The 19,541-nt window shown below is 44.8% G+C and overlaps 1 protein-coding gene across 4 annotated transcripts in view; it reads right to left on the bottom strand.

Moving 5' to 3' along the window:
• arhgap24 (Rho GTPase activating protein 24) overlaps positions 1–19,541 on the bottom strand; it is a 76,722-nt gene that overhangs the window by 11,057 nt on the left and 46,124 nt on the right. Inside the window, exons 1-2 of one of the 4 annotated variants that reach the window (XM_028973306.1) lie at positions 19,178–19,284; positions 931–1,053 (exon numbers count right to left, since the gene is read on the bottom strand). In XM_028973306.1, the coding sequence (XP_028829139.1) occupies positions 931–1,053; positions 19,178–19,199 (145 nt within the window). In that variant the 5' untranslated portion in view covers positions 19,200–19,284. Of the gene's footprint in view, positions 1–930; positions 1,054–4,206; positions 4,344–9,212; positions 9,376–19,177; positions 19,285–19,541 lie in introns of those variants that run through there. The other 3 variants (XM_028973305.1, XM_028973307.1, XM_028973304.1) reach the window with 3 other exon arrangements.

Below are 19,541 nucleotides of genomic sequence, written 5' to 3' on the forward strand. Positions count from 1 at the left end.
AAGAAGTCCCCGAACTGAGGTCTGTGATGAAAGCAGTGGTCAGGCTGTCCATGAACAAGTCTGGGGCTTTTACCACAGAGCTTCTTACCTAGGACTTTAATCTAAACCTGAAGGACAAGATAGCTTGGCCATCTGTAACAGCTATAACACGAAAGAAAGGAAGAAAGAAAGTGAAGAAAGAAAGTGAAGAACTATTAACAGGGGACCCCTTTCAGTGCCAACCCTGCATCACATGTTGTCTTTTGAAATGCAGTCAACTGTAACAGCCATCAAACAGGTTCCTCCACAAAACTCTTTGGCCACATTGTTCTTTAACATCTGGTAGTAGTAGTCTAGGGGGTAACACACTCACTCACATACCAGTAAACCACAACATCACAGGCTCAAACCACACTTGGTGTCTTCCTGAGTTGCTGTCCACAGTCCCTGTCACTACTGATCGTAAGTCACTCTGGATAAGGGCGTCTGATGAATGCCATAAATGCAAATGCAAACATCTACATTCTGTTTGCCAAAACGGTAAAAAAAAAACAAAGACCACGGTGATCTGCACACTGTGGATGCCATTAAACGAATTAACACTTAACTGGAGTCCAGAGTAAATTCAATACATAAATCATTTACATGCAGACAATTGAGATGCACAGTAATTGTTCTCTATTTATGCCACATATACAAATGATGGATACAGTGGTAATAACCTTGCTCATATTAACAGTATATTTAGCAAATTGTAAGTGGAAAATGAGAAAAGTTCCCACTGGCAGCATCTAATGACCCACTCACTCATTACTTAATTACTGATTTTATTTCACTAAAGGGGTTTAATTTTCATATGGGCTCAAATACATCCAAAGAGTGGAGATGTTGTATATTCATGGAGCAAAAAATGGCCTTAAAATACTCATCAGGTAACATCAGGTATCTCACCTCCACCAAAAGGCGCCCATATGACCCTGCGGATGGTCTTCACCCAGTCCTCCATGTCATTTTGTGTGCTGGCCATAAGCAGGTAGGTCTCATGATTGGCTGTCATTCGCTCCCTGTCGCCCCCTGTGGAAGAAAGAGAACGGTGAAACGCACCTGGAGAGGACAGTAAATCCTCAGTAAAGCTTCGGCAGCCAGTGGCACGGAGCGTTTCAGCCCCCTTCAGACCTTGAGCCCGCACCACACCAGGCCCACATGTCATCAGCCAATTAGGCTGTTGTAATAACAAGGTCAGGGGCAATAAATGCTGTCGTGCCATAAAAGCTCGGGGTGGCCCTGCCAGCTGTAATTACGCTGCAGCACAGTAGCAATTTACATCCCCGTTCAGAGTCGAATCCGATTCCCCGCGCTGCTGCAGGGGCCCGAGATTATCACATGGCCCAATCTGTCTGGTGCAGGGCCCGCACCTCTCATCAGCACGTGTGGGTGGTTTGGATTTGTGCGTTGAGGATACCGCATGTTGTGCGCCGTCGGTAAAGGCATGGTGAGGAGGTGGGGCAAGGCAACAGTTAGCAGGATGATGGACGCTGAGACAGATTCAATTATTCATGCGGCCCTGCCCTGCTGCAGTCCCTTCCTGGGAGGATTCTCGCCGTTTCTTGATTGATTTTTATTCACATCGGCATGTCGGCCGTCAAAGATGTATTTATAGTCCAGAATGGATCATGAAAGATGCAGGTTGTGAAAACCTAATCTATTCTTTTGGACTGATTCGGTCAACATAAAAAAATAAATCATGTTTGCACAAAACTCATCCCTCCCTTCCATATAAAATAAATTTCCTCCCGTAATCCCATCTGATATTTTTGGGCGATCTAAATGGCAGAGGAGCCATCCATTAACAGCAAATAGTATTTAAAAAAGCTTGCAGAGGTCACTATGGACAACTCTGCCCTGTCCACATAAATACAATCAAATTGAATAGTCATGATTATTAAACACAGTCTATTATTGTGATCAACTGGACTTGGCTTGATTGAGTTTAGGAGAACGCTTGTGACAGACAGTGTGCAACCAGGACCGTCTACATTCTAAATTCTACGACAAGTCAGTCGACCGGCACAGCAAAAAAAAAAAAAAAAAAAAGCTGCACATTGCGTGTGCGGGAGGAAGCCCAGCTTAATCTCAAACCCACTCGGCAGCTACTGGGTGTGTGGTGTCTCTTTTACGGTCAAGATCAGCGTTCAGACACTAAAATGTTGCAGGGCCAGGGCTGAGGAGAGATTTCTGGCTAATATACACACCATGGGGTCTGGCCGGAAGAGTGTTTACAGGCCATCTGCTCTCTCTTTCTTTCACTTTGTCTCTTTCATCTTATCCTCTTCTCTCTCTGAAATGCCCACAAATGTGTATCTGTATATTTATGTCACAACGATTGTACAACAAAGCTGTGTCCTGTACATGATTATCCTGCTATTCTGTTATTAAATGGCAAGCGGTAAACGCACCATGAACATTGTACCGTGATAAATATCACTCTGGTTAGTAGCTGCCAAAACAGGCTGTAATAGGGAGAGCAGGGAGTGATAATCAGATTCCTACTGAGTTTGTTACTTCTAATTTTAACGGGGCAGTGATGGGTAAGGAAGGTAAGCATGCAAGGAAGTGGACCCGAAACCGGAAGGTTGCCGGTTCGAATCACGATCCGCCAAGGTACCACTGAGATGCCACTGAGCAAGGTCCCCACACACTGCTCCCAGGGCGCCTGTCATGGCTGCCCACTGCTCACCAAGGGTGACGGTTAAAAGCAGAGGACACATTTCGGACACATTGTATCACAATGACAAAACCAATATTAAATCAATTTACATACTTATAAAATATGCATAAAAGGGTCTGTTAATACCTACAAAATGTACTTCCAAGTACAGTAATACACCCTCACTTCTTCACCAGACAACATCCTCATGCATGGACAATTAGCCAGCTAGTACGTTAAGTCTTGGCAGCAGTTGGTGTGTGTGTGTTTCTGTGTATATGGATAAAATAGAGTTGTTGTTTTTAACATTTTGGGTTAATTATCAGTAAAAATAAGAGTTATGAGAGCACAATGCTTCGCAATGTCCACTGTCCTGTCTCAAGCAGGAGCAAACTAGAGAGATTCTGAGAGCTGACAGGCCGAGGTGTTTGTAAGATGACTTCAGACCGCTGAACTGAACACAAATCATGTCCAGTCTCCTTTATCAAAGTAATGGGCTGATGTCAACCGAGCCGGCACAACGATGTGTCTATGCAAAGCCGTCCGGCTGGTCATGACCTAACCCTGCTGAACGAGGCCGGTCCTCTGCCCTCCATAACGAGGAATCTGTTCTACACGGAGGACATGTCATCCCAACACGACAGGTCTGATGGCTGCTATCAGCAGCCTGTCATTAGGCCCAGCTCCGTGCTCATCACATCATTCCTCCGCCCCAGAGGGGAGGGCTGCTGCCTGGCCGCTGTGATGAAAAGATGAGGATCACAAGTCTAGACGATATTTTGACTGCGCTCTCTCAGGTCCCCCCACCCACTAATAACCCAGGGGACCACCTTAAATCCAGCATTAAAACAAATAAATCGCTGGAAGCACCTCTCCTAACTCCCACCGTGTCATTTACAGACACCCTGATCGTGAGATGAAGTAATAATGATCATGTGTGTTCACTTCCTTCCCAACATTGATGCGCCTTCTCTAAAAAAAAGGTCCTGAAACTCTTCGTCTTCTCCCTCTTGTCTCTCTCTTGACACCCGCCCTTGATCTCCAGTGCCTTTAAACGTCTTCTGTCAAGTCATTAAGTCAGGAGTGATAACACAATGAGCTGACCACCTCTCAAAGAGCAGCGATTGATCCGATCCCAAGGAGGCTGGCAGGCGCCCTGCCATTAACCTGCCATCTTCTCAAAGACAAGCCTCCACAAGTCATTCATTCATTCATTCATTCATTCATTCATTCGTTCACAGCCCTCCGTCCAGGATGCAGTGCGCTTGTGACTTTCTTCGTCCCCTCACACAAGTCTCTGCTCGGCGCGGTTTAAAGAAGCTGAAGTTCGGCTCTAAACACCGCGGCTTGCGGCCGAGCTGAGTTCGGCGTGCATGTAAACACATTCCTCAGGCGAGGAGTTCTCGCACACGCCTTTATTCACCCGGACATAAACGCGCGGGTACGGGTCACTTCTTAATAATGGCCACGTAAGTAACTATCATTGGTTTTCAACGGCGGTGGCGGTGGCGGCGTCTTACCTCCGCGGCGCAGAACCCCGATCGCCGCCCCGCGTAGCCCGACCGCTCGGTGCTGTCACGTGGGACGCTGGCGGCGGACGGAGCAGAAAACAGAGAGAGCGTCCACGCTGCTGCCCGCTGTCCTGGCTGTCTCTCTCTCCCCCCCTCTCTCTCTACCTCTCACGCCTCTCTCTCGCTCCTCGCGCACACCGCCGCCCCCTACCCCCCTTCCTCGCTCCTCTCTACGCCCGCCCCTCCCCTACATCCTCTACCTACTCTCCCACATCTCCTTGCGCGCGCCCGCTTTCGCGGCTCTTACCGCTCCTCGCTCAACGCGCCGACGCCCTCACCACCGCGCGCCCTAGCCGCACCGCGCGACCGCGCGCCCAAGACGGCACCTCTCGCTCCTCCTCCCCACACCTCTCTCTCTCACTCTCTACCTCTCTCCCTCTCTCTCTCTTCTCTTCTCTCCCCTCTCTCCCTCTCTACCTCTCTCTCCCTCTCTACTCTCTCTCTCTCTACCTCTCTCTCTCTCTCTCTCCTCTCTCTCTCACTCTCTACTTCTCTCGCTCTCTCTCTCTACCTCTCTCCCTCTCTCTCTCCACTTCTCTCTCCCTCTCCCTCTACTTCTCTCTACCTCTCTCCCTCTACTTCTCTCGCTCTCTCTCTCTCTCTCTCTCCCTTTCTCTCTCTCTCTCTACTTCTCTCTCTCTCTCCCTCTCTACTTCTCTCTCCCTCTTTTCTCTCTCTCACTCTCTCTCTCTACTCACCTCTCTCCCTCTTTTTCTCTACTTCTCTCTCTCTATCTCTCTCCCTCTTTTTCTCTACTCTCCCTCTCTACTTCTCTCTATCACTCTCTACTTCTCTCTCTCTACCTCTCCCTCTTTTCTCTACTTCTTTCTCTCTCTACTTACATTTACAGCATTTATCAGACGCCATTATACAGATCGACTTACAATCAGTAGTTACAGGGACAGTCCCCCACTGGAGACACTCAGGGTTTAGTGTCTTGCTCAGGGACACAATGGTAGTAAGTGGGATTTGAACCTGGGTCTCCTGGTTTACAGGCGAGTGTGTTACCCACTAGGCTACTACCACCCCTCTCTCTCTTTCCCTCTCTCTACTTCTCTCTCTCCCCTCTCTCTTCTTCTCTCCCTCTCTCTCTCTCTACCCCCCCCCCCCCCCCCCTCAGCTGCCGATAGAGGCACAATGAGATTCTCCATCCGTCCAGCCCCGTATTCAATTCCCCAAGTGGAATCCAGAGACAAACGCCTTTCACACTTTTCAGCCCCCTCTGAATCACCAGAATGACTTGGCCTCCTGACTGCTCACGTCCTGTTGTCTGCGTGCCCATGACTGCCAGTCATTCGCTTCCACTGGACGTCCTGGACAACTGGCCTCTTGACCGCTTCCCGTCTCACTCATCCGCCAAGACACGGGCCTCCGTCAGCCTCCTTGCACTTGCGGTGCGATGTATCAACTGGTGTAGGGGAGACCTGTCACGGACTCCGGCCTTCGCATTCAGGAACGCCTGACTCACTGACGCGTGCTTCCCGCACTGAAAGTGACACTTGCCAGGACAAGCGCTTGTCTGTGATCAACTTTATTAATGTGACGTTTCGATTTGTCTTGTTTGCGCGGCAGATGCGGCAGCTTCTCCACTCCTCTCCCGGCTGCATTGTGCGCACAGATTGTCATGCAAACGTCCGGTGATTCCTCTGAGGTTCCCCTCGGTGCTCCGTCTTTATAGAAACCCCACAGTGCAGCCTGACAAAGCTCCCTCGCTTGTGTACTGGTGTCTTCCTGTTTGCTTCAGACAGTGTGCAGAGCTCAAACACACACACACACACACACACACACACACACACACACACACTTGCTGTGTTTTATTTCCTGCCACACTATAAATACGGAACACTGCAAACACAGAAGCCGGACATGCTTGGGAAAACTGGCCATGGCTGTAAACACAGGGTGCCCTTCATTCATAAAAAAAGCCACTAGCAGATATTGCATGTCCCCTGGTCCCGTCTCCCTTCTGCAGGCTGCATCGGGGACGAACAGAACGGCAGCAAATGAAGCGTGATTGCGAGGGGGACGTTTGTGGATTTAAATAGGTATGTAGGGACGGGAGACGCTCGGCTCGCTTTTTTTTTTTCTCCTCCTCGTCTGTTCGCGGGGAGCCCTGCTGTGCGATGCCGCTGTTGCCATGGCGGGAGGTGTTTACGGTAAACATAATCTCGCCCTGTCACTCACCAGGCGCCCAAAACAGTTCCCCATCGGAACGTGCAGTTCTGCTGCGGTGTGTGCTGAACGTGTGACTGGAATGATGGATGTCCCTGTCCCTTCTTTCACAAACTGGAGACGGTTTTTGACCACATTAACGAATATTGTGGATGGACATTAAGGTCGCTGTTTTCAAATCAGAGTAATGGACTTGGACAATGTTCAATAATGTCGCATCAAGCATGTCTTTAGAATTTACGTAAATAAACAGATACGAGCTGGACAAGTTTCCTCATTTTCTGCATTCAGCGAAGATGAACCAACAAGCCACCCAGCCCTTAAGAGAAACCTATAAACCTATAAACCTATTATTATAAACGAGTGTTGTAGTGGCCTAGTGTGTAAGACACCCGAAGACCAAAAAGTCACATCTCAATAAAGTTCCTCAATATCTGTTATTGGCAAGCAATTTTTCCTAAAATCTCAAATTCAAAACCACCCAATCTGGCAACATTCACCATAAAACGTATTTTGTATGTTGGTGTAAATTCACACAAGATACTGTTCCTAATGCATAAGGCCAAAAATGCACCATATTATTCCAAGCAGTATGGAACACTGATCCCCCAAAAGATACGGAGGGCACACAATGCAGGTCTTTCTTCTGCCTGGATGCAAGTAGGGATGACATCTAATATTGCAGCACTGTCAAAAGAGCTCCCAATGTCCACAAAGCAAACTTTGTTTCATGTAAAACTACACTTGGGCAAGGCGCCGCACGTTGCACTACTCCCATATGTAATGTTTCCATAAAGAACAGATTAAAAGCTCACCAGGGCCATTTGAAAAGTTTGTTTTTAATGACAAAAACGACTGATAAATGCAGTGCAGGCTGGACACAGACAGCTTCGGGAATTAATTACATACACAGTCGCAGTAAAATGCTTTCTAAACTTCATTCTAATAAGACATGGATTGGAGCACTTAGCCAAGCTTACAGAACCAGGATTCTTCCTTGCTACACTGAGCAATGTTTGAATTACAGAGGGAGGATTATGATTAATATGTTATTAAATTGCCTGGAAAGTGATGGATATGCTGTCTATTTGCTCCTGCAGTTATTTAATGGAGTTGTCTTTATGTATTAGGACCATATGTTTAAAACACACACTCACACACCCACAGCATACTTTAATCAAAGAAAAAAAACTCCCTAAAAGGCCAAGAACAATGCGGAGTGATTACTGACTGATATGCATGAAAAAGTAAAGCAAATTACCAGCAAGCACTGCCCTATATCACACTCAAAGACAACGGCCTGGCCAGTGTTTAAACGTGGGTCAGCTAAGGTAAAGGAGTCTCTATTTTTCGGCTGACTGTTGCTGTGAGTGTTTTTTCCGTAGAGGACACACGGCTCAAACACACAAAGGCCCTCCTGCCAAACTCCAATCACGTTTCATTGCGCAGACAGACATCAATGGGAGATGCATGCTATACAATGACCAACAATTCATCCACACACTGGGTAACAAGACAATCCAAAGTGCACAACGTGGATATCTAGTTTGACGATATGTCAGGCAGTCGCATTGTTCTGCTCTGCTCAAAACGAGAAGGCCGCTCTACTCTTCAAAGTAAAAAATGAACTTCTACCAGGACCTCAGCAAGTCAGGCCCGTTGATTCGGCTGCACCGAGGACTGTGCACTTTATTTTGTCCCCTTTTATAAGGGTTTTGAGATCTTTGTAATCCTGTAATAACGCCAGATGCAACAACACTATCGGAGCCGTTCCTGGGAAAAGCACATGGAAACGGCTTGAGCCCGCTGTTCTGTGATACGCACCGACACTTCTTTGAAGCAGATGGCCTCAGGCAGCAATCTCTCGCTCGCCACTCCTCCATCCCTCCCCCTCTCTTTCCATACGTCAGAAATCAGATGGCTCCTGAGGTATGTGTTCCAGGGTGCTTAATAAGTGACCAGGCCACTACTAAAGCTCCATCCAGGTGGAACCCAACAATGAGCTGCCCTGTGCTATAATTGAGTGCTAATACCAGAGCTGTCTTTTCTACAGTCCTTTTTGGCGTGAAGCGTACGACCTCTGTCAACATGGGCCACTATCAACAACACATACTCCCATGTCGACTTAGTAAAACGAATGCCCAGTAATGCCATTGCATTACTGTAGTAACCAGTAACAGCAACAGCAGGGAGATCCACATTCGCCGTTCCAGACTATGTTTGCCACTTTCAGAGGAAGCAGCAGCTTTTGACAGGAAAGCAGACAATTACTTGCCGCTTAGCATTGTTTGCCTGGAATAGACAAAACACATGTCTTGCTTCCTGGTCGGCTTTGGAGACACCCATAGACACTTGTATTTCAGACACCTGGTGGGACAGAGAACAGAGGAGCATGCAGAGACAGGCGATCACAGGCTGACAGTAATGACAGTCTGGGAATTTCTCCGGAGCCACCATAAATTTCTGTGCAGACGTTCAGACATCAAAACACTAACTAAGTAATACACATATATCTATGTATATACATTTCTATACACTTACATAAAAAATCATGAAAGCCTTTATCTCAACAGCACTAAACTATATAAAAGACAGGATGAGTATCATACTGTGCCACTAATAAAATCTGTTTATCTTAACTTTTCTGACTGGAAAACAGTATTTATAATCTATGAGTGTGATCTGTCATATTCAGAGAATATGGCAGAAAGAACCCGCAGTACTAGGAACATATCTAACAGCCAAGTGCCAGCAACCCAAACAATAATAAATTACAGCTTTACCTGCAGTAGATCTTGAAATGTCTGCTAATCCAAACTGTGCTAGAGAACACATGGTCTGTTGCACCACCTCCATGTCCAAGATCTCTCACCCCACCAGCCTGCTCCCACAGGGCGCATGAGGAGTGGCAGTGGCTGAAGACTGTGGGCCTGCAGGCTGTATAAGTGATCAAATGCCCCGGAACAACTGAGCTGAGAGCAAAAAGAAAAGAGAGGAGGGGGCAGGCCCACACCCACCCCTCTAAATAGCTTCAGTCAGAAAACAATGGGGAGATCACACTCAGCCCACAGGCACACTTTCAATGACTTGGGTGAACTGAGGCAAGGCTGGCTGCTGGACAAACACAGATTCTCACCATATGAAAACATATGCAAAATAAGTCTAGCCAAGCAATTAAATGAACGTCTTGCAGCACAATGTTTATAATGAGACGCCATACACAGTAGCCAGTCACAGCATCAGTCAACACGGTCTACAAATGACAGAATAGAACTCTGAACCTTGAATAACTACACACAGAGAAATGAAGGTACACACAGGGTACAATATTAAACCTCCAGGTACAAAACTGTTCCTTTCAGTTGACTGTAAAAAAGTACAGGACAGGTCCTTTGTGACACCATGTTTTACCTGAATTGGGTAAAGTACATAGTTGTACCCATGAACCTGCACCACATGGAAATGATTCCAATTAACCCATTGTACCAACAAAAATGCTTGTAAATTACCAGATTTCAGCTGCACAATAGTAATGGAATGGCTAGTAGATTTGACCAATTTTTCCAAAAGTGGCTGATGTTCTTGTTTGTAAAAGTATATTTTTCACAGCAGCATAACACAACAAAGGACAAAAGGAATATACATGAAAATACATCAATGACCGAAAAAAAAAAACACAGACAGACAGACACAGCAGTGTATAGCTCAGTGGACTAAGACTGTGACTGTGTTAGTTGAAGGTTGCCGTTTTGAGCCCAGCCTCCCCTTATGCAATGTCTTTAACCCCCAGCTCCCTGGGCAACACAACAACACCACAAGTGTGCTGCCCTTTGCAAACCACTACATCATACTTATATGTAAATGTAATTTTAATTTCCAGTCATGATAGCTAATTGTACATATGACTAGGGTACAAAAAAGTACATGTGAGGATGGGTACATTATAGCTCTTCAGAAGGGTACTTCCCCAGCTTCAAGCATCTGTACCCATATAGGTACAGATGGGCAGTGAACTCATTATTAAACTTGTTATTTTTTGTCCACTGTTGACTCGGAAACAAATTCAGATTTGAACTCCATTTTTTTGTCAAGCATTTGTGTTAATAAGCAGTGGCAGGGTGGCACTGATGGCCGACATTTATGCAGTGACAGAATACAGCTAGCTTCTGGGTGAAGTCTAGTAATTGTGCTGACGCAGGTAAAATGTCAGGCCCATGAACGTGAGGCGATTGTTCTGCTGTTACTTCTGCTTCGTGGACCATCCGATGGATCTTCTGCTGGGGTGATCAGCAACAAAAAGCAGCTTGCTCTGTTTGTATTTCAGCAGTCACCGGTGTCGGTATAGGCACTTGCTTGCGTAAGGGTTGGCAACTAAATTGTACTGAATGCCGGTATGTTTGTTTATTTTACAAAATATTTTGAAGTCTGAGCAGAACTTTATACCTTTTGATGAATGAATCTGAGGCAGAGTTCACTCGTTGTCCTCATAGTACTACAGATTATAAGTGCAGAAAGGAGAGAACGTGCCAGCAAGGCCTCAGAATCAGATAGCATTGTCCTTCCCCTCTCAGCACCAATATTTGAGGAGAGACCTTGGGAATGAGCATGATGGAGAACATTCCTGTTCTATCAGATGGAGATAAGACCTCCAGTTTTCTGTCTCTCAAACGGTTAGTCTCCTGTATGACGGGAGTGGTAGGTTACACTGCTACCTTCTGTGGGCCGGTGGTCTATGGAGCAGATCAGGTTTATCCGAGAGACAATCAAGCGTGCAGGTCCATGTCAACAGACACAGCAAACATGGAGACACCACATGCCGGAGCCTCTACTGGCTCCAAGCAGCCATTGTGCTCCTGAGCCTGGCTCCTGTAATGGAAGGAGCCATAATGGCTACTCAATTTCCACCCAAGCTGAATGAATAGCAGTGATCTCAGGTCAGAGGTGAGGGGTTATGTGAGCTGTTATACCTATACCAGCCCACCTGGGTACGAGAGCCCGTTGGGGAAAGGCCATTACACCCAAAGTGAACAATGACAAGAAAATCTTGTAGATCACTACTGTGTGTGTGTGTGTGTGTGTGTGTGTGTGTGTTTGAGCAAGAAAATTGGTTTGTGGCTGCAATATATACTTTTGCATGGTAACAGCATTCACTTCTGTTATTGTGTAAACATAGAGACTAATCTGAATCCATATTATTATAATAAAACTAAATTAATTAATTTGTTACAGTAACATTATGTCTCAAACAGCTCCCACACCTTGAATCCCTGTAATACAGTTACATATCAGAAGCAATATAAAAGCAACTCTTGTTGAATGTGGAAGCGATGTGAGCGTCAGGGGTGTGAGGTTACTCACAATTTTATCACAGTTTCCAGTGGAACTAGATGGTTTTATAATAAATGAATGACAACTGGCTCTGCAGGAATAAACCTTAATAAGTCTATTAATCACAGAGCCGTGGACCAAGGTCTCTAGTGCATTCTACACATGAAACAAGCATAGACATTTTGTCAGGTTGTTTGGGTCCCTAGAGCATAGGTGCTGATTGTGAATGTAATTTTTATATTTGTAATATCTGCAAAAAAAAAAAAAAACTTTCCCCCATTTGTTCTTGCACCTATGACTTGGTGCAGTTGGTAAGTCAGCGTCTGACAGCTGCATCCATTGGAAAAAATGAACCACTGACATCAACAACAGGCAGCTGTTGTCTCTTATCCAGAGACGCTTTGGACGCTTTTGGGGGGTTAATAAACGAAGAGAAAGTAAATCAATTAATGCCCTATGCTCCTTTTTATACAACAGATGACTGCAGTGTGTACCTCCATTAACTAAACCCTGATTCGTCAGCCGACTTCAGCAGTGCCCAAAAAGGAACAACCTGTCCCTTTTCATCGAGCTGGATGATGCTGCAATGGAAAGAAAACTTCTTTTAAATAATAATCTAAAAGAAAGACAGAATGCCTTGAATAAGAGCTAGGCTAAATATAAAAGGCAGCAAGTAAATAAGACACAGTTGTGGGTAACAAACACGACGACACCACATTAAACACATGTGAAGTGCCAAAATATCTCAGTTGGGAGAGTGTTAGACTGAAGATCTAAAGGTCCCTGCTTCAATCCTGCTTTTTTGCAACACTTGTTGGTCTTTGTCAAGTCTGCTGTTGCCCAGCATTTGTCTTTCTATTTAGGGTGGTTGTAGCCTAGGGACACACACACACTTGAACCAGATAACCACAAAGACCCAGGTTCACTTACTACCATTGTGTACCTGCGCAAGACTCTTAAACCTGAGTTTCTCCAAGGGGACTGTTCCTGTAACTACTGGTTTAAAGTCTGATTTTAAAAAATGCCCAGTAGCACCAGTAGTGACCACTAGTAGCAGAGGGCCACTAAAGCCGGGACTTGACATTTTCCTGGACAGAGCACCACGAATGTCTTCAAACTGGCTGTTATCTGATTAATATTTGATCTGAATTATTTTCACCTCAGATTTGAAAGGATTAGTGTAAACTCCAAGGAACACCATGAACATTTGAAATAATCCTGATACTTGACTGGAATCACGTAGATATCTGCTCTCTTGTTTTGTATGGTCAGGCACATGAAATAGAGTTTGAGGTGTCTCTGTAACCCTTGAGCTTTATTTGACCACATCCTTCATTTGACCTCATAAACATAACACTCGTAGGTATTCTGGCACAAACCCCATGGAGCCACTGCTGTCACTGGCTCGATGAGGTGACACATCACTGGAGGAGCTCAGCTGCCCTCTGTAAATCTCCCATGTGGCAGGGAACAGGTAATTGAACATAATCTGTGAGCCAAAGAATATATCCAGTCCTATCTGGCTCCTCTCCCAATGACGTATTAAATTCAGGTGGAAAGACATTTCCTGCCACATCTGTCCACTCGTAGTCATGCGGCAGCTATTTACTAAGAAACTCATCTAAAATACGGATTGTGACATGCTAACAACAAAATGGGGGCAAATGCAAGTTTAACTGCAAAAAAAGGGAGTATATCAATACATAAGAGGAATATATAAGGTGTCAGGCAAAGAAGAGTTCTGTATATCTGTATAAAGAAATGAACGGTTTCTTCACATTTGTTCAAGCAGCAGGCCGGGAAAATCCTACTGCTGTTTTAACAAAAGCAAGACAAATTTATGTGTATAAGTTAAGCAGCGATGCATTTGGCCGACTAAAAGCAAGAATAATGATTTGACTGCATTAAAGTGACTGCAGACCACCTGCTCTATAGATCCTGGCAAAGTCTGCTGGCAGCATGTTCTGCAGGTTATTCAGCAATTCCAGGACTTCTCCCACTGATACTGAGTGGGAATTGAGTTACAATAGGCTGTTGACAATAGATGGAAAATTTGTTGTTGCCAGGAAAGGTTTTAAGATGCACACAATGCAGGGCCATACATGGGGAGAAACCAGGAATATCCATTGTTTGTTGTATATATTAAGAAATAATTAGGATAGACATACCAATCCACACAGTGTATTTATGTAAAAATACTGTGCAGAAATGTAGGCAGAGGGGGAAATGCTGTGAACTAAGAATGCTTTATAATATAAATCATTATTTTGTCTTTCTAGCCTTTGCCATTACTTCATATTTTGTAGGATGTATGTATGATCAATTAATTATACTAAACAGGTGACATTTTCATTTATTTCAATATAATATATGTTGAAAGACAGCAATTAACTGATTAACTGTGCAGGGGGTTTAAAACACAGTGGGGAACAGCCAAACTTCCATGGCGAAGTTATGGAAGACCATGCCACATCTGAATACAGTAACAACTCATAATGTAGTCTTTCCCAGACAAAGATTACTTATTTATACAAAAGTAATTTTAATAATATTCACACATAAACATGCTAACATGTGTAATATGTTTATAAATACATTTAGTTAGCACTGCTTAACAAAAAAAATATATATATAAATAATATATAAATAATATAAAAATCTTGAATTACCATTTCAATTAAAAGGTAAGGAGTGCTATGTGTTCAGTCTCTTCTAGCCCTGAACATGTCTTTAAGAAACAGAATCTGTTCTTCCTGACATGGACATTTAGATTACCGTGTTGGGAAGGCTCACAATGCCTCCACAGTATGATCAACATCTGTAAAAAAAGAAAGGAAGCAGTTTCACAGTTTATGCCCTAAAGCCCTGCCCTCTCGGAGGCCTCAGTGCAGAGAGGCCATTTGTGCCGAAACCTCATATCAGGGAGTGACAGTAGACTGAAGCGTCCACCTGTTCCCTCACACGCATAATCATGAAGCATAGTCTCTGAGCCAAGCAGGCCTTCAGTCCCACGAACAGCTTACCAGAGCCTGAGATGGTGTTTACTGCCAATTGACATGAGCAGCCACAGTAAAAGTTCTCACGCTTTCACTGATAGAGAAAAACAGAATTGTTCATTTAATTTTAGCATTATTTTCATGTGAAAGAGAATGTTTGCCAATTAAAACTCTCCTGCACAATCACAACATTTGAAATAGTATTGATTATGAAACCAGCCTTGAAACTGGCCATTCTTCATCCTCCAGGCTAATGTATTTTTGTTCTACATACATGTCTAACATGTAAGCTGGGAGACCGGAACAGGAGTGACAGATCCAGAGAAATGTTGGTACTCATACAGGTAGCTTTTTAAAGCATTTTCATTTCTGACATCGCTGACAGACCAGGCACGTTGCGTCCTGAGAAACAAGCTGCCAGGGCACCAGCATCAGTCAGCAGGACCATTGGCACTGCATGGCATGTAAACGAGCTTGGGAAATACAAGAGACAGCGAGGCGAACAGCTGAAACACAATAAAAAGCGACCGACTCGCTAACACACGCTGTTTTTTTTACGCGTGGCACAGCCTGTGAAGGCTCTCATTCTTATGTGTTCACACTGATACTGTATAATGGAGAATGAACAGCTGCTTACAACTCAGTAGTTCTAGTATGTATTCAATTATAAAGCGAAAGTGAAGTGATTGTCATTGTGAAACACTGCATCACAGCACACGGTGGACACAACTTTTAACCCATCACCCTTGGTGAGCAGTGGGCAGCAATGACAGGTGCCCGGTGAGCAGTGTGCTTTGTTGCACCTCAGTGGCACCTTGGCGGTTCGGGATTTGAACCGGCAACCTTCCAATTACAGGTCTGCTTCCTTACCTGCTAGGCCACTCTTAAGTTTGTGTATAATATTACATTTATGAATGTAATGAAGCACTAAGGTAGGTAGTACAGAGTACTTGCCAGAGTGGCAATGTAATATTTCAGTGGGCCTGATCTCAAGCCATATCAGGCCTATAACCCCTTAACCTGTTGCCCATTCGACCTCTAACTATGTTCCAACCCCTGTTTGCGCCCCTTCTACCTTGGCCCCTAAATGGCCTTGATAAGTGTGTTGATCCATCATGCCATGCTGCATCTGCGTTGTTGTTTTTTTTTATTTTATTCTGACGAAGCTGCTGTGCGCAGCACCCCTGCCTGCATGGCTACTGCGGAGAGCCAGGGAGCGGAGGGGGGGAGGGGTCCGTGTGGGCCGGGGGATCTAATGAGAGTGATGAGAAAGTGCTGATGGACCACAACACAACGGATGATGTAATGTTCTCTTCACCCTTTTGTATTCACTTGACTGAACTGGCACCATTGCGATGATATCACACAGTTTACTGTCCATTTTGCCCCATCAGGCACCTGCTTCATCATAACTGACCTGCTTTCCTCAACGCCAAATTTTGTACAACTGGAATTGTCGACGTTCCATGTCATTACCTTGTTGCAAATCTTTTGCAACACTGTCTGTTTACACAGACTCCAATGTAACAGCTGGGCTGCACTTTTGTTCAAGGCATCCCGTCACACGTCGAGTGCAATTCACCATCTGCTACATTTCTGTCATTCACCATTTCCTATTTATACTACCATTTTCATTATATTCTTCGAATATAAAGTAGATGCTATTTGGAGCCATGCATCACAACACAATGGATCATCGATTGGGCATTTTACTATGAACGAGTGTTTCAGATTTGTCAAATCATATTTGTTGTAAGCATGACTGACACATCTTTCCATCACTGCAAGGGAGCAGCAGTTAAGGTGTTCAAAGCAACAAACCAGGAAAAAGCACGAGCCATTGAGGTCCTGTTTCAAATATCAGTCTGGGCAGCAGTGATACTGAGCCAGCAATATATTTCACCCAGATGACCAGCAACACATCTGTTTAACTGAGCAAGGACCTCCCAGGCTGCACAGATTTGCAACATTAAGGAACCGTGCCAGGTACAACTGTGCAAACTAAGCACTCAGCTTCGTGCAATTTAAGGAAGAACATGTTTCTTTAAGGAGAAGCACCCACAAAAAAAAAAGACACACACACACACTAACTCTACATGGGCTACTTGAACACTATTCATGTGGTAAATGCACATTTAGGCCCTCCTCTCCCTGTGGGAGGCAGGCTTTTAAGATCTGCCGATGTGGAAAAGTGCAGCCAAGGGATCCCATGGCATCAGCATTACGTCAGCGTGGTAGCACATTAGCCGCTGTGAAGAAAACAACACGCTGTGTCCAGCTCCTCTTTGACCTTTTGACTTTTCACATGTGACTGTGCTGCTCGTCGTCTGAGGTTTTGACAAAAGGAGAAAGAGAAACCCGCTTCTCCCGCAGTCAGATTCCTTCCCAGTAACTGCCCACTGGTATAGGTTTACAGGGGCCCCGGAAGCTATGGTGTAACCGTCATTTAAGCGGCTTGTGGGAACCCTGCCCTGGCATGGTAAAATTAGACCCAGACATGAAAAAGGCAGCCTTACAAAGCACATTTCCTTCCAGCTGAAAGGGTTTCAGGTCTGTTTGTGCAGGTGAAAAAGTAGCAAAGCATAAAAATGTGCTGAATCACTAAATTCACAAATGTCACAGCAGAAGATAAAAATGAATCATTCATCTACAATACACACTCATTAACATTGTCTGTGCGAAGGGCCTGACTTTTCATTATATATTAATGTGAACCTTATGTCAAAAAGTTCATAAGCATATTAGCATTGCAGTCTTCAGGCAAATGCAAAAGCCCCCTAATATTAGAGTATATTCAGTGAAGTCAAGTAAATAATGAATGAATGCATGACACTCCAAAGGTAGCAACACAATGTCTGTAGCTATGGAAACCTCCTAGATGAGCTGCAGGTCTGGTTCAGTAAAATAAGATAATACATGAGAGAATTACCTGAGATAATACTAGTATACAGGGAATGAATTATGATGCATACTATGGTTTGGAATAATCATTCTGTACAGTAAATCATACATGTAGTATGATTGGTGGTGTGAGTGTGAAAACGAGGATCAGCAGACATTCGGGGATTGGCAGTTGGACCTATGTCGAAAGAAAGTGTCAGGAGGTACTGGACAGTCCTATGTGATATGATATTCATGTCATCTGCAAATCTGATCTGGACTGGAAAAACCCCAGTGGTGATCCCCCATAGCGCCAGCTCCGCTACAAATCCCTGTTTTCGTTCTTCTGGATAACAACAGAGAGAAAGCCACGGGAACCACAGACACACACACTCTTTTTCTTCTTCTGATAAAAACATTAGAAATAAATTAATCTGAAAAGATACAGAGATTCCTGATTTTCGTCAGAGTTTCACTGCAAACATAACTGTGGATTTTAACAGCATGGTATTGTACATAATATTCATGAGATTATGATTATGCAGAAACCTGTTTGTTGCCTTGTTTCATCCATGTCTGTTGTAGCTTTAGCAATATTCCCTGCCCCTACCGAAAGCAGCACAAGCAACATGACGATGCCTCCACCGTTCTGCACTGGAGAGATTATGATGCAGAGGCAGATCTCGGGAACTCGGGTTTTCGTCTGAAAATGCCACTCTCATGTGCACTCTGACAGAGTTAACTAGGGCTTTTTTGTTCAAAGTTTGATGCATCCAGATGTGCCCACAGCTGGCTAAGTAATCGAAGACTAATTTCTTGCACATAGTAAAAGGTCATAAAATGTTACTAGTCTTTTATTATATAACTAAGCATCTGTTAGTAGCTAGATATGATTGTCTTCATTAAGGTAAAAGCGACTAATGCAGCTTCTCAGGACTATAACTACAGGTTACAATGGTTCAGACTGTGAAAACTGCACATTGAGCATTTCATTTGCTCTTTACGGGCTTCTGGGATTGGTAGAGAGATGCTGACACACAAGCACACAAAGATACAACCTATGCATAGAGTCAGCCAAATACAGACAAGCCTTCTGCCACTGGTGTCTACATCCCAACTCAGATCAAAGTGCACCCAAGCAGAGTAAAATGATTTGCTAAACGTTTCAATTGAACAACCGTACAGAAAAAAAAGTGTGCAGTGTTGTGGATCTTGCTCGAACTGAGAAGCCTTTGCTCAGTTTCTGTGGATTTTGGGTGGGCAACAGAAGGCCTGCTTGAAACCAGTCCCTGTGCAACCATTACTCCAGCACCATCACCAGGCCAAATGTCACTTTTCACAACCTAGCATCACAGCTTAAATTTCATGCCATTTCACGCCATTTCATCTTACAATGCATTTAAAACATTTTCAACAAACAATTATAGCAATCTATCCAATGAGAAGTCCCTTTAGCCCCCTTCACCAGCTCCCCACAGACCTCACACCTCTTTTCAACAGGGAGCATGAATGGAGAGAAGCATGGATCCCTCTGTGCCACCCACCTGGGTTCCAGTTCAGATCCATGTTCGGGGGTGAGGCTTCGCTCTACGGTGCTGTGAGACAGCGAGTGGCACAGTACAGTCCACCAGGCTAAAGATTTTCACATGTCCCTATCAGTGAGCCCCCTCTTCCTCCAGCCAGCACTCTCTTCCCAGATCCGAGCTTCTCTCTCTCTCTCTCTCTCTCTCTCTCTTTCTCACTCTGCTCCTTCTCTCTCTCTCCCCTATCACAGCTGGCAAACCTAGTCAGGGCAGAGTTACGGCGCTGCCGTACGACAAGGTCAGGGCTTAGGCTGCAATCCACTATCTGTTTGGTCTAGCCCTCCAGGGGGGAGAGGGAAAGAGAGAGAGAGCGAGAGAGAGAGAG

This window comes from Denticeps clupeoides, chromosome 3, assembly GCF_900700375.1.
Source record: "Denticeps clupeoides chromosome 3, fDenClu1.1, whole genome shotgun sequence".
Lineage (NCBI taxonomy): Eukaryota > Metazoa > Chordata > Actinopteri > Clupeiformes > Denticipitidae > Denticeps > Denticeps clupeoides.